Raw genomic sequence first — 15101 nt, forward strand, 5'->3', positions numbered from 1 at the left:
CACATCTTTAATACCAGCCCTTGGGAGGCAAAGGCAGGGCGATCTCTTAGTTTAAGGACAACCTGGTCAAAAGAATGCTAGCTGATAGCATTCTTAGCTTTGGGATTGGTGGAAACAGTGATCTGCAAGAAGGTATGTCAAATGTTTTATCTAATAGGCAAAAGGTTGCTAGGTCCGACACAGAGAAGGACAATGAGTTAGCTACTAAGGGGGGGTACTGAATATAGGCCAACATATTTTGGTTGTGTGTCTGCAACTCCAACCTTTCCACAATCATGAAGTTCCGGTTAGTTGTTTAGAATCTCCAAAACGAGTATGGCTTTTTCTTCTGGGAACTTAGATTTGCAGCGAAAATGATCATAACGGCACCTAATAGCAACTCTCACAGAGTCCTAGTGGGGAAATTGGTCATTCGGGTAGAATGCCAGATCTCTAATTCACATACACAAATATGTATTGGGTGTGGGTACCAAGAACTAAATCTAGTAGTAAATAAAATGGACTGAAATGAAACCAGCACTTCCCTCATGAATCTTACTTTCAAGTAACAAATAAAAATGGCTAATTAGTGTAAAGATAAATTAAACAATATATCTGCTTTATGAAGCATTTTCTCATGACAAATCACGTGGTCCTGACCTAAAACATTGCCATTGTTTTTCTTGTAGAAAAAGAACACTAGCCCACAAACATTTACAGTGATAATATTTGACTATAATTATAGAGACATTCCAACAGAACTCAGACATTGGGGAAAACAAAAACAAAAACAAAAACCACTAGCAACTTTCTCTCCACTTGGGGAGGAGAAAGCAAACGTCTACTGACAGAATGTTGAATTATTTCGTCACTCTTTTCTCCGAGATCTGATGGAACCCTTCCTAAGAAATTACACTTAAAATCCGATTTGCTTAAGGTACCGCAAAATACGTGAGCAAAAACATGGGGGATAGAGATGTGCTCATAGAACACTTGGTGGGGCGTTCACCCAGCATGCAGGAAGCCCTGGTTGGGTTCGATCATATAAATGTTCTATGTATATGAAGCATCATATACATAGAACATGCCCGTCACTAGTGAAATGCAGTTCAAGTTGGACAAGAGGCTGGGCTACATAAGACAGGGTCTCAAAAAACAAAACAAACAAACAAAAGAAACACCTTCAGTTTATTGATTTTCATCTTTAAAAATAAGCAATCATCAGAGATTCAGAATATATTACGTCAAATGCCCCTAAAACCAATAGTTGTAGGGTCTGTCCTAAAGATACTGCTGGGAATTGTTGATCAAAAGATGTAAGACCCTGGAGATGTTAGGCTCTGCCTATTAGAGTTCGGCCTCGGTTGAACATAGGCAACTGATTTCCCTTAGGTCAAGAAGTCAGGGAAGTGACCAGTTTCCTTCCATGAAACAAACTTGGTCTTGTTTTTATTTGTTTTTGTCTTGTTTGTTCTCAGTTAAGAATAGGTATGGAATATCTTCAGTGATAACGTTACATTCATCAGCCGGGTGCTGGGACCGGACACTTGCCTTCAGGTAGAACTCCAGTTAGGTAGGCTACTCCCAACCTGCACCGACTCCAGCCAGAAAAGCCCCGCCCACTGAGAGAGAGAGTCCTGCTAGCCCCACCTCCCGGAAGTTCCCGGGAACATTCCGTCTCCGCGGGCTCACGCAACTTCCGGCTGCAGTCTAGCGGCTCCTCGGCGATTGGCTCATTGCCACGCCATCGTGTGACGTGCCGTCCTAGACCTGTCTACCCACGTGTAGAGCTGCCGGGAGATACCGGCGAGTCGCGGTTCGGCTTTCGCGGTTCCGGAAAGCGAGTCCCTGCCTCATTATGGTGAGAAAACCGCGGTGCTCCGGGAGGGAGCCGGCGGGTTCCGGTTATGTCTGTTCGCCGCTCCCTGCGGCTGGCTCAGGCCACTGGCCGCGCGGCTTGGTGCCCCGAAACCAGTCACTATCCCGGCACCAGTCACCTTCGTCACCCCGGGTGCACTTCGGAAGGAGAAAGATGGTTTCCCTTTTGCAAAATCCCGGGCGTTTACGGTCCTGACGGCTTAGGTTAACTCAGTCCCTGTGATACAAGCCCCGCCCCCTGCTTCCGGGGTCCACTTCAGCCACCTGGTTAGCATCTCAGTTTTCAGACCCAAAGTTGAAGAACACCTAAGAATGTGGAGTAAATGGTCTAAACCTTACTTGTCTGTTAGATGAAGTGTCTGTCAACTTTTCGGGGACCTTCCCAGAGCACCCACTACAAAAGACTTTAGGCATTTGCACTTCACCCTGTTTGACTTTTCTTCACTAAGGTCATTTGTCTTCACTCATTTGCTTGTTAAGAACGGAGAGCCTCTTAGACTGTCCCACTGCCATATTCCCATCACCTTTGAACAAGTGTCTCAGAGTAGGTAGGGTGCCTAGCCAGTGTTTGGTGGAGAAGTAAATATGGATCCTTCAGGAGACAGGGACTGCTGTCTGGCTTCGATGTGCAAATTTGACATATCTGTTCACCCTTCACATGCTTACTAAATATTCCTCTGGCAGTAGAATTGCCCACTGTGTGCGGGTTCCGTTTTAGCGACCCTTCCCTGATTATTTTGTAGCCTCACAGAAAGAAAAAGCCCTTTATAGAGAAGAAGAAAGCTGTGTCTTTTCACCTGGTCCACCGGAGTCAGAGAGACCCCTTGGCAGCGGATGAAACCGCACCACAGAGAGTTCTGGTGCCTACACAAAAGGTAGGTCCTGTCCTGTGGCCACCAAGTTTTTAGGTGAATAGTAGTTTTGTAGTCCTGAAAAGTGGAACCCAGGGGACTTAGGCGTGCCAGGCAAGCACTTTACCCCTGAACTATGCCCCCAGAGTTTAATAATGAGTTGATACCCTCAGAAGTTGGTCCTTTTAAAAAAAAAAAAAAAAAAACTGAGCCGTGACTTGGTTTCCAGTCTTTGCGCTGATGTTTGACGTTGTGTATTTGTCTTGATTGACGGGATAAAGCATCTAGGCTGTCTGTGGTGGTGTGCTCCATCTCTTGCTTTCTCTTGGGGTTCTGCAGTGTCACAGTAGTCTTCCATTTGTATTCCTGCCCCCGAGTCACTCATCTCACGAAACACAAAGCATTTGAGCCCATGAATTAGCTTTGGACGTCCTAAAGGGGCCTTGAAGAAGCTGGTTTATGCTAGCGTTACGCTTGTTGAAGATGGCTCATATAAAGGTCTTGGGGGACGCTAGAAAGATGGGTCAGTGTTTTAAGTACTTGCAGAGGACCCAGGTTCAGTTCCCAGCACCCGTCTGTAGAGCCACAACCATCTGTAACATCTGCTGGAGGGGGGATCTGATACTCCAGTTTGTCCTAGCCACACATGTAGTCCAAACACTCATTTAAAAATGTAAGACATGTTTTAAGGATTGGGGGGTGGGGCATTGGCCTGCACTTAGCTTTTCCTTAAAGCCACCCCTTACACCACTGAAAAGCTTCCTTTGGGTCTAAGTACAAGAAACTATACTTACTGTCAAAGTCTCCAGATCGTTTCTCGTAACCCTCCAGTGACATTTTTTTGAGTGTGTGCTACATATATTTCTCACCTGGAGTTGTCACGCAGAACTGCCTGGTTGAGAGAGCTGTTCTCGTTCTTGTCATGTGGATGTGCTCCTGTTTCACTTGGTCTTTGAAACAAGGCCGTCTGCATTTTTCAGGCCTGTCGTATAACCGTGGGTTCTGATGGTCTGCCTCAGCCTGGTTTGTTGTCATTTCATTATAATTTTATGTAGCGCTCTGGTTTGGACTGTCCGTAGTTTGGGTATTTATCAAGAATTAGTGATTCCCGTCGGCCAGTGTTCACGTGCCGTCTACCTCCTGAAAGTTACACGGATCCTGGTCTCACTCATGGGAGGACAACTGGTGCCTTCTTGTTGTCCAAGGTAAATGATGAGGAAAGGCGAGCAGAGCAGAGGAAGTACGGCGTGTTCTTCGATGATGACTACGACTACTTGCAACACCTGAGGGAGCCATCCGGCCCCGCAGAGCTTATTCCCAGCTCCACCCTCAGCACCCACTCCAGCCGTGGGGAAGAAGACACCTCGGTGTTCCCGGTAAGCTTTAAATGTAAAACCGTGCAACACCGAGGAGACACCTCGTTTCCAAGTCAGGACCTTTGGGGCGGTAAATGGTGTTGGTGTGGAGCATAGTCTCTGCCTACTGTTACAGACGTGTGTATATCTGCACCATTGGGTGTGGGCCACTTCTCCGGGAGCTGTGAGCAAGATTAACAGCCTTCTGTCAGGTTCAGAGCGTGGCCTCATGGCAGGCAGCATTTTCCATAGAGGAAAAACAGAGGACATTCTGTAACCTGATGCTGTTTTGTGATCATAAACTGTCGAGGGTGTGGAGTTTTTAGATCTGTGACACCTTTGTGAACACTGCAAGGGAGCCTTAAAGAGCAGCAGGCACAGGTGGTAATGGAGTAATTTAATCCCCTCAGCAGGGCTGCAGGCCGTTTTACTGCCTTCACCCTTTAAACACAAACAGGCGCACTCACTTGTGCCTGGTGCTGCTCGTGGAGTCCCACTGGTGCCTGCTGACATTGAGGGGGCCCCTTAGGCGCACCAGGTTGGCCTTTCATTTTATTACCTGGCACTTAAAAAAGGAAAGACATTTATAGGGATTTTCAACAAAAGAAGAGCAATGGAAGATCTCTTCTGAGGAAAGATCTGACTTAGCTCTTCCATAGCAAAGCTCACTGCTGAGGAAATAGAAGAGCCAGGCTTCTGGGTGTGTCCGAGGAGAGGCGCAGCTGACCAGTTCATTTCTCTTGTAACCACAGGACTGAGTTGCCTTTGTCCCCAGTATAGCAGGGTACTCACCACTCTACCTTTTATGCCCCACTGAGGGAGAAGAGGGCCTCCTGCCCAGCTGCTCTCTCTTTCCTAAGAAGAGTTTTAGTGAGGTCACAGCACTGTTCAACATGGTGAACGGTGTTCTCTACCACGCAGAGAAAGGCTAGCTTTTAGTCTTTAGTTCATTTTGAGTAAGAGTAATCGCTTTTCTTTTCTTAACAGAATAAGGCTTAGTGGGCAGTTCATTTGTGCTCATATAGACAATTATTTATACAGATCAAATCATTTAAAAACAGGCCTGATGCACATCCTGAAGGTGCCATGTTGGAACCCAGTATACAGTAACCTAGAACGAAACGCCTTAGGCGGAACTGATTTTGCTTTGTAAAAATCCGGCTTCCCACGCTTGTTTGATTTGGGGGAAGGACTGAGTGCCGCACAGGAAAGGACTGTGAGGCCACAGGAGCGGCGGTGTAGACGTGCCTGCCAGAGCCTGCCTAACCTTTCACAGGACAGCACAGTTACTGCTGGGAGAGGAGAGCGGAAAGCTAAACACATCAGGGTCAGAATTGTCCTTTACTTGATCATGTGACTACTTTTCAAGGCTTAATAAAAAAATCCCATAGGCAAATTTACTAAACCCCTCCTTAGTCTCAGAATTTTAAGAAGAATCACTATAATCTTTAAAAAATCTAAAAAAAAATAAATGTTTTAACCATCCTTTTTTTGTTGGTTAGATCAAGATATTGGATATTCTCCATTCAAAGTAACAGAAAACCCCACTTCAGACTTGATTTAAAAATACTGAATGGTTGCACACCTTTAATCCCAGCATCCAGGAAGCAGAGGCAAGAGGCTGGCTGAGTTGAGAACAGTGTGGTCTACGTGCAGACTTCCTGGCCGGCAAGGCTGCGTAGGACGTCCCTGCTAAGTAAATACATAAAGATGTCTCTTCCTGCATCCTCACCTGGTGTGTAGGGATTACAGACTTGCGCCATCATGACTGCTTATCACAGTCTTCACAGAATTACTAGTGCAGGCCCAGTGGGTAAGGACTCTTGTCAGACTTACTGCCTAAACTCAATCCACAGAGCCCCGTGTAAAAGTGGAAAGAGAGCCAACTCCATAAGTTGTCCTGGCCTACACAGACTCCACAGTGATGGTGACGATGACCATGATATGGGGGTGGACAGTAGTAGACAGGGCCACACAGGTGTGTGTGTTGATAGGTGAACTGTACGGCATGGGAATACTGTCTCCATAAAGGTCTTTGGGCTTGTTTGTTTGTTTTAATATTCTGATTTTAACCAGGAATGGTAGTGCACGCCTTTAATCCTAGCACTTGGGAGGCAGAGACAGGCTGATCTCCGAGTTCCAGGCCAGCTCAGAGTACATGAGTCCCTGGTTTGTTTGTTTGTTGTTGTTTTGAAATGACTTTACAGTGGAAGAAGAAAACACGTCACCCCATAGTTACGCCACTGGGAATATCATTTTAGATGTCGTAACAGCTTGTTGTGTGTGCACTGCAGCTGTGAGCTTCTGTGCCCTCGTGTCTCAGAAGGAGGTTTCCACAGTCCTCTTTCATCCTTCCTCAGGAGGCTCTCTCTTTGTGTGTCCCAGGCCAATCTGGAAATCTGACTCTTTGTACCTCAGCTTCCCAAAAGCTGGAAATCCAGGCCCATCAGCACTGCCCTGCTACAGCGCTCGGTTTGTGGCCAGTGAGGGCAGCTGTCTTGAGTTCTTCTGCATAGACACAGCATTTGTGTCCACCCTCACATACCAGCTGATGGAGGCGAGGAAGTGAAAGCTAGCGGGTCAGTCAGAGTGTATGTATTAGGTAGATTGCATATTAAGTAGAGATTGGACAGCGAAGGGTTACACACGAGACAGATATCAGGATGGTTTTCACAGGAACTGAGCTGACCAGCAAACGTGGAAGAACGTTTCGTCAGGACAGACTTACGGTGCTGTTTTGGATCACAGTGACAGGCTTGTGTGTGCTCACTAAGTTGTTTTGACTTATTACATTACAGTGAGGAACTAGGCTGGGCTCCTGTGGTCTCTTGCCAAGTAACAGACATTTGGATTCCTAGAGTAGGCTTGGATCTTAAGGAGTCTTGAAAAACTGGGACTTGTTAAGAGTGCAGGAAGGTCACATCTGGCAGAGATGAGAAGATTGAATTAGGAATTGACTAACGGGGCAGCTCTGCAGTGACTTCATTAACACTGTAGGATGTTGCCCAAAGGAAAGGGTTGGAGTCACGGTGCATGAGAGTTCAGAGGGACATAGTGACAGGCACTTTGTGACCTCCTTTAGAGGTAAGACAACTGGTTCTAATAGAGGCTATGCCATTGCTGGACCTGTGGGATGTCACCTCCAATGTAAGAGGAAAAACTGCATTAGTTTTGAGACTCCGGGCAGGTAGAGTTGTGAAGTGCGGGTTAAATCTGCAGTCTTCTTAGTGACTGATTTAAGGCATGTGACTTTTCGATTTTTGAGCTTTTTCTTTATTTTCACTGAAATGTTCGTGCTAACAGCGTGGAGATTAAGTGAAGTAGTGTGTGAAAGGGTCCTGGTAGGGTGGTGCTGGCGTGTTGAGATTTACTGGACACAGGTGAGAGACCTGAGGATGTACCAGCTTCCTGAGGCTGGGAAGGCATTGCCCCAGACAGTGGTTTACAGCAGACAGTCGGGTCTGCAGGCCAGAAGTCTGAAACCAAGCTCTTGGCAGACTCAGTTCCTTCTTGAGGACTTGAGGAGATCCTGACGCTCATTTGACTCTGGGCTTCCAGCAGTCTGTAGAGCCCTAGATGGTGGTGCCTCTCTCCGTCTCTCTCTGTCTTCACATCGCATTCTCTCCTTTATGTGAGGCCAAGCCAACCACTGAACTCATGTTCAAGATCAGGGGAATACGCATGGTTGTGCTCTTCTTACTGACGGAGAGACCTAAGGTAAGGTGGTCACACAGGAGAGACTGACTTCACTGACCCACTGACCCACTGACTTCAGAGCACACTGCTTTCAGCCTCTTCCTCCATTAGTCACGTGAGGACAGAGCACTGGTCAACTGATGAGGTTCGCCTGCTGTCAGCCTCAGTGTTCTAGCGAAGAGTGAATTGAAGTATTTCCTCTGGAGTGAACCGTAGCAAGCCTACTTAGGTGTGGTCACAGCCTGCGGCTACCTGGCTGGATGTGAGGTTTGAAAGCATGGTTTCCAGTCTAGTACAGTGGCTGAGCAATGTTCTCTAAGTAAGCCTAACAGCTGTGTGGTTTCCTCCTCAAGAGCACGGGGATTAAGTTGCCTTCATCAGTGTTTGCGTCAGAGTTTGAAGAAGATGTTGGACTGTTAAACAAAGCAGCTCCAGTTTCAGGTGAGTTTAACTTTTTTAAAATTTTACTTTATTGTTGGGAAATTTCATACATGAGTACTACATTTGCATGATTTCTACCCCACATTTCACTTCCCCTGCATCCCCACTGCCTCTCCAATTCATGATGTTGGTTCTTCAGTTACTGTGGCATGTATGCATGTGTATGAACACAGCCTGCGGGGACCAGTCCGTGCTGTCCATGTGTGCATGTTTGGGCTTAGTTAGCTGAGGAAGGTTGTCTCAGGAGAAGGCTGGTTGTCCCTCTCTCCGAGGCTGTCAGCTGTAGCTTTTGATCTGGGGTGGGGCCTTGTAAAACTCCTCCATCACCACCCATGTTGGGAAGTCAGCTGGTGCTCTCTATGTGTGGGTCTTATTTAGGTGACGATATGGTTAGGATTCCATGGGTACAGCTCGTGCTGTATAGACCTTACCTTCGACCTCTGACCCTTAAAAATCTTCCCAACCCATTTCCTTGATGTTTCTTAGCCCTAGTGTGGAGGTTGTGTGAGATCTCCCGGTTGGGTCTGGCTACTCCACAGTCGGTTGTCTCTGCATTTAGAGCAGTTGTGGCTTTCGGTGTTCATCTCTTGTCTACTGCACTGAGAGACTTCTTTGTAAAGGGTAGGAGCCACGCCTATCTGTAGGTAGAAGAACAGTGATTTAGAACACAGTTGGGAATGACACTGCTGTAGGAGTGTGGCAGAAGTAGGGTCCATGACCTTACCACTCACTATACCTCTGTCGGTAGCTGGCTAGGTTTACATGAATCTTCTCCTAGTTCAGTGTGTCTTAAAATGTGAGTACCGTCCCTGTGTTCCTGGGTAGACCTTGCTGTGCTGGGCATTGCTGTGGCTGTGGTTCATAGTGGCTCATTTGTTAAAGGCTAAGGCTCACAGGCGGAAGAAAGAATTTCACTTCTTTAAGTTTTCTTTTCAGTAAATTTGTGTTTGCAAAAAGAAACACAACGACACAGGATTTTTCCATCCACAGTAAAGAGTTGAAACAATTGAGCTAAGTCTAGAATCCGGATAATAGAACAGGAAGAGGAAGTGAGTGTGGTCAGCAGGTTCTTAGGTGTACCTCATTCCTAGGTACAGGTCTCACTTGGAGAAGAACGTGGAAATCTAGAAAGGGAAGTTCATGTGCTCTCTTACGAAGATAATGGTGGTTATCAGTATTCCTTATAATTTTGAACAATAGTATGTCTTTGGAAGAAATTTATTTTGTGACTCACTCAAGATAAACCGAGGCTTCTTTAAAGATAACTTTGAGTGCCGCCATTGTAGTAGTTTAAAACAAAGGTCCACAGAAGCAGTTTTTAGTATTTTTTCCTAAGTTAACCAGCACTTGCTCTTGTCATCTTGTTTCGTTGATTTATTCTAGAGTGGCCAGTGTGGAGTGTTCAGGTAAACAGTGGTAAAGCCTAGGCCCTAGTCTGAGGGGATCGATGTCTGTTGGGAAGATACTAACTGGGACATTATAGTTGTGGCACAGGAGAATAAATGTAAGGGGCACCAGAGAACAGCAACGCTGATTTCTTCCTGGTCGCTCGGGAAGAGCTCTGTGAGTGAGTGGACCAAGCTCTGAGCTGGCAAGTGTCCTCCTCACCTGAGCCCAGTTGCTTTCTGAGTAGAGGGCAGGTGGAAGGAGGGGAAGAGGCAGGGAAAGATGCTCCGGACAGCAGACTGACTATGTGCAACACCAAGAGAAGGTCAACTGCTATGCACTGTATGCATTTCAGCATGCCAGACGGCCGTGCAAGGACGAATAAAGCGTGCGCTGGGCAGGGGGCAGGGGCGCAGAGCAGACCTCACTGGCAGCCATGTCAAAGGAAAGTTTGAACTCGAAGCATTCTCCTGAGTTCATTTCATTAAATAGACTTACGCAGCTATAATAATAATAGTCGGAGTTTGTGAACATGTACAAAGTCACCAAATATTCATTTCTAATAAATGAAATTGAAGCCTGGATTCTTTGTGCAGGTGAAAATTTAGGAGTTCTGCTCAAAAGACAGTTTAGTAGTGTGGATGCATGACGGAAGTGTTTTTACTAGGAAACATTGAAGAAGGATGGTTTTTATTCTGTCTTCCTAAACTGGACTTAGGTTTTTGCATCCTTTCTTGTCTGCAGTATTTAAGTAGGTGTGAATATACACAGTGAACGAGTGGCTTCCTCGTCCAGAGGGAGTCAGATCTGGGGCCTCCCGCTTTGTGTTCTTTGCAGCAGTGTGGCCCAGTTAGGTGTCCGACTCAGTGAAGCCAAGGTTAACTTGAACTCAGTTTCTCTTTTCCTTTCAGGACCTCGACTAGATTTCGATCCAGACATTGTTGCAGCTCTTGATGATGATTTTGACTTTGATGACCCAGAAAACCTCCTTGAAGATGACTTTATTCTTCAGGCCAGCAAGCCAGCAGGAGGAGAGGGGATGGATATGCTGTATGTGTGGGGCTTACCAAGTGTGTCTGTGTGTGGGGGGGGGGGGCGTTAACCATGCTCCTAACCACGGAGGAAGACAGTTTCATAGTCAAGACATCTGCATTAGTGTGAAAAATAGATTTGAACATACTGTGTCAGTCAGCGGAGCTGAGACCCCAGAGTCCTGGTGGCTGGTGGCTTTTCCCACCGTGCCAGGCCAGTCTAGCACCACCTCAAGTCCCATTCCCTGGAGCCTTCCAGAAGTAGCTCTCGGTTTTGTGTAAAGTTACTGTGTCCTGTTGTTTTTTTAAGTTCTTTTGTAAGGCACCTTATGACCTGTTGGCTTTAGGGAGTCTGACGGAGACGATGGCAATGAGTGGGAAGACATGGACGAGGACGGGAGCGATGGCTGTGGCTCTACAGGCCCTCTGTCAGACGGAGGTGACATATCTGCCCCTGGCTCCCCTCGGGAAGCCATGAAAAAGCACCTGTTTTGGGAAGAGGAAACCAAAAGCCGTTTCACAGAGTACTCCATGACCTCCTCAGTCATGAGGAGAAATGAACAGCTTACTCTACATGATGAGAGGTTTGAGAAGGTGAGGCCCCTGAGAAATGTCCCTGGGCACTTTCTCCCCGTGCAGGAGAGACAGTGGAGCCAAAGTTAAACCTTTCAGGATTAGAAACTGCCTGTGGCGTCAACACAGAGCAGAGCTACACCCTGGTCTGGAAAGACATATTAGGTCCCAAGAGCCGAACATCTGACATCTGGTTTGCTGTTCTGATTTTGCATTGACCATAATCTGCAAAATTTCCTAAGAGTTGGCAGGCTTAGCATAATTGCATTTACTTTTTTTTTCTTTAGTTCTTTAGGTATAATTAATACTAAAAACAAAGTAGAGAGTGAGGGACTGCCAAAGGTCGGAGGAGACAGATTTGCGCTCCTCTGCCAGGCCAGCTCTTCGTCCATTCTGTCCTGCAGCTCTGACAGCATCTCTGCTGTGCTTGTTTATGTCCTTGTCCACAGTTACAGCACACGCCTCTCTGTTGGGTCAGGGGAGAGATGATTTCTCTAGGGACAGAGACTCAGGTACATCCAGAGTCCTGCAGTGTCGTGTCTGGCACACAGTAGGTCTTGAAGTGTCGTGTCTGGCACGCAGTAGGTCTTGCAGAGCTTCCGTCAGTGTGAGCAGGGGAGGGAATGCCTCACTCGAGGTACATGAGGTCTGTGAGTCCTCGGCCTGCTGCCCTGTCACAGAAGGGTCAGCTTCCCGCTTTGTCAAGAGGCCCAGCTGTTAAGCACACACACTCATCAGGAGGTGCAGGAATTCAGGTAGAGCACAGCAGTATTAGCAGCATATAAGTCTTCCTGCCCTTGTCAGAGGCGCTTCCTCCCCGCTGATACATTAGTGGTAGGTGCGAGCTTTTAGTAGTGCTGAAATACCGTGTAGAGGAAGAACATGGTGACTTGTTTCTCATGGCGTATTCTTGGTTGTTTGCATTCAAGTTTTATGAACAGTATGATGACGTTGAAATTGGAGCTCTGGATAATGCGGAGTTGGAAGGCACCATTCAAGTGGACAGCAGTCGGCTGCAGGAGGTTCTGAACGACTACTACAAGGAGAAGGCAGAGAAGTATGGCAGCCGCTCTCCTTAGCTGCTGGGTTTTCCCACTCTCAGTCACGGTGGTGGAGAAGGCTCCACACAGTCAGAGATCAGGGTACAGTAACTGAGACTATGGTGGGAAATTAGTATGAAGAGAGCTGGAGTTGGAAGCAACGTGGTGTTTCTAGCCTCATGCTGAAGAATCACAACTTAAAAATGTCTGGTTTCTTCTTTTTTCTGAGATGGTGGGTGTTCCCAGAAGAACAGTTATGGCTAGTAGATAAGCTTTTCTTCAGTTGATTACCAGAGCTTACCAGTGAAGTATTTGCTCGGTCAGCATCTGCATCAAAGGGACTCTTATCTGAGAGAAGCTGATGAGGTATTAAAATCTGCTCGCAAGTCTTGGTCCGAGAGACACTGCGGCAGGCAGTTTCCACAGCACGAAAGGGGCCATAGGCTTTAAGTGAATTCTGCACATACTTTAGAGAGATAGACGAGCAGCTGGTGTTCGTCTTAGGGAGTCTGCCATCTTGTGTAATGCGTAACCTTGTACAGATGCAGCTAGATTTGATGTGCCTATCAGCAGAGCAAATGTGCAGAGCCCCTGGGAGGCGAGTGCACAGCCTAGGTCTACAGACATGTGGGGAACACGGCAGGCACGGACTAGGAATTAAAGTGACTGTTTTCTAGCTGTTTGACTGACATGGAATTTGATGTTTTCTTTATCCTATTTCATTTTATAAAATGTACGTAAAAAGTTGTGTAAAGTTGAATACTCTTGAGCCTTTTGAGGATCAAGATCTGGCAGCAAATGAGCTCGATGAGTCTGAGAAGGAGGAGACCGTGACTGTGGTTCTCGAGGAAGCCAGAGAGAAGTGGGACTGTGAATCCATCTGCAGTAAGTATCTTATCGCGCACTCACGCAGCTGCCAGAAGGACCACAGTGATTAAAGTGATGGTGGGAGAGTGGGTGTGCTTCAGTAGAAGTTAAATTTTGAGAGAACTTGTGAGAAAGAATATGATTGCTCCTCTTAGTTATAAATTATTTCAAAATGGTTTTTCAGAGAGGCTCTGGGTGTGAGTTTTACTGTGAAAACACAAGAGTGGGACATAGAATGACCAGTAGGCGCCTTGACGAACTTACAGTGCTTAAGTGACTGACGTATGGTCTTCCTTTTCAAGGTACATACTCCAACTTATACAACCACCCTCAGCTCATCAAGTATGAACCAAAAGTAAGTAGTGGTACCTGGGAGCTTCCAGTTTCAGAGCTGAAGAGGTGGCTGAGTTAGGGTTACTTCCTGCTCTTCAGAGGACCTGGTTGGGTTGACAGCACACACATCTGTGGTAACTCCAGCTGAAAAGGATCTGATGTCCTCTCTGGCCTCCATGACACCCTTCATGTGGCATCCACTCATTAGACATACACATACAAATACAAGTTTATCATTAATGACCTTTCTCACCGTAACTACCCCTCTGTGGCCGGCAGTGCTAGTAGGAAAAGCACCAAGCGTGTGTCATTAGTGAGCTGTTCTGAGTAGGAGTGGGAATGACTAGTGCTGTGTTACCTGTTTCAGCCCAAACAGATCCACCTGTCCTCTAAGACGGGAATACCTCTCCATGTCCTACCTAAGAAAGGCCTCACAGCGAAGCAGGTCGAACGGATGCAGATGATCAACAGCAGTGATCTACCCAAGGTGTCCACCCAGCCCCGTCTCAAAACTGAGAGCAAAGAGGATAAAAAGCCAGAAAGCAGGCCATAAAGGAGGAGCGGAAGGTAGCTCTGCCTCATGAGGACCTTGCAGGGAGCTATTGGGAGGGTGTGGTGGAAGGGTGTGTGTGTGTGTGTGTGTGTGTGTGTGTGTGTGTGTGTGTGTGTGTGTGTGTGTGTGTGTGTGTGTGCACACGTGTGTGTGTGTGTGTACACACGTGTGTGAAAGTGTCTGTGTAAATGTGTGAGTAACCTGAGGATCCTCTGGTACAGGAACGAAGAGTTGAAAAGAAAGCTAACAAGCTAGCATTCAAACTGGAGAAAAGAAGGCAAGAAAAGGAGCTGCTGAACTTGAAGAAAAACGTTGAAGGTCTAAAGCTGTAGATGTGGGACATTTATAAGTTTTATTTCCGTGTCAGCAGTCTGCGTTATGCTCCAGAATTAACAGGATCTAAAGAGGGGTGAGCTTCCCCCTGTTGTTTTTATATGCAAATAGCTGAGAGAAATAAGAGTATTTGTATTTTCATACAAGCAAGGTTCTCTTGTCAGCTATCATCTTGTAAATACTATAATGTTGTAAGTTTAATATTATACGCTTATATTTCTTCTGAAATAAATGACTTCATGAAAGTCAAATGTTTGGATAAATTAAAGGAAAATGTCTTCATAACATGAACGGAATTGGTGTGCTCATTTATTTGTATGGTTGTCAGAGTCGTTGTTCGCAGATGTTCTCAGATATTTCTTTGAAACCTCTCCACGCCTTCCTGGAAATTCCATGGTTTAATTTGCAGTCTGTAGAGAAGTGATCTGGTTAAGCTCAGTTTTGAAATGCTGAGTTTACTCTCAGTGCTGAGAAGAGTGTTTCTGACAAGATTCCACGGGTAAGAGGCTGATCTTCCCGTGTACACAAAGCCACCCTTTCAGAAGGACTGGAGATGAGCTCTGCAGTTGCCATGGTTGGGATTTCCTGCCCTGAGAGCAGATGGCTTTTTCCCTTTGGGATTTAGGAACAGCATAACTGGAACAATCAAGAATTCTTACTTCACTGTAACCTAGAAAGTCTCTCTTTCCAACACTGTCTAATGTTTGGAACCATCCACTGTTTATTAAAATACATACTCAACAGTTTCCAGGTTTTGATGAGATGTTCTTGCTCTCACATCTAGA

General features: G+C 46.4%; 1 protein-coding gene across 1 annotated transcript; it reads left to right on the plus strand.

The window, feature by feature from the left end:
• The first annotated feature begins 353 nt into the window (after nucleotides 1–353).
• On the plus strand, nucleotides 354–14612 carry Ltv1 (LTV1 ribosome biogenesis factor). Its single transcript, XM_032895282.1, is given in 13 exon segments — nucleotides 354–416; nucleotides 1768–2046; nucleotides 2601–2732; nucleotides 3914–4084; nucleotides 8113–8200; nucleotides 10498–10636; nucleotides 10965–11211; nucleotides 12120–12247; nucleotides 12976–13115; nucleotides 13400–13452; nucleotides 13798–13960; nucleotides 13963–13997; nucleotides 14205–14612. Coding segments are annotated over 13 exon segments (1749 nt in total). The 3' UTR covers nucleotides 14316–14612.
• The last annotated feature ends 489 nt before the right edge of the window (nucleotides 14613–15101 follow it).

Source organism: Rattus rattus, chromosome 2 (assembly GCF_011064425.1).
Source record: "Rattus rattus isolate New Zealand chromosome 2, Rrattus_CSIRO_v1, whole genome shotgun sequence".
In the NCBI taxonomy this organism is placed as follows: domain Eukaryota; kingdom Metazoa; phylum Chordata; class Mammalia; order Rodentia; family Muridae; genus Rattus; species Rattus rattus.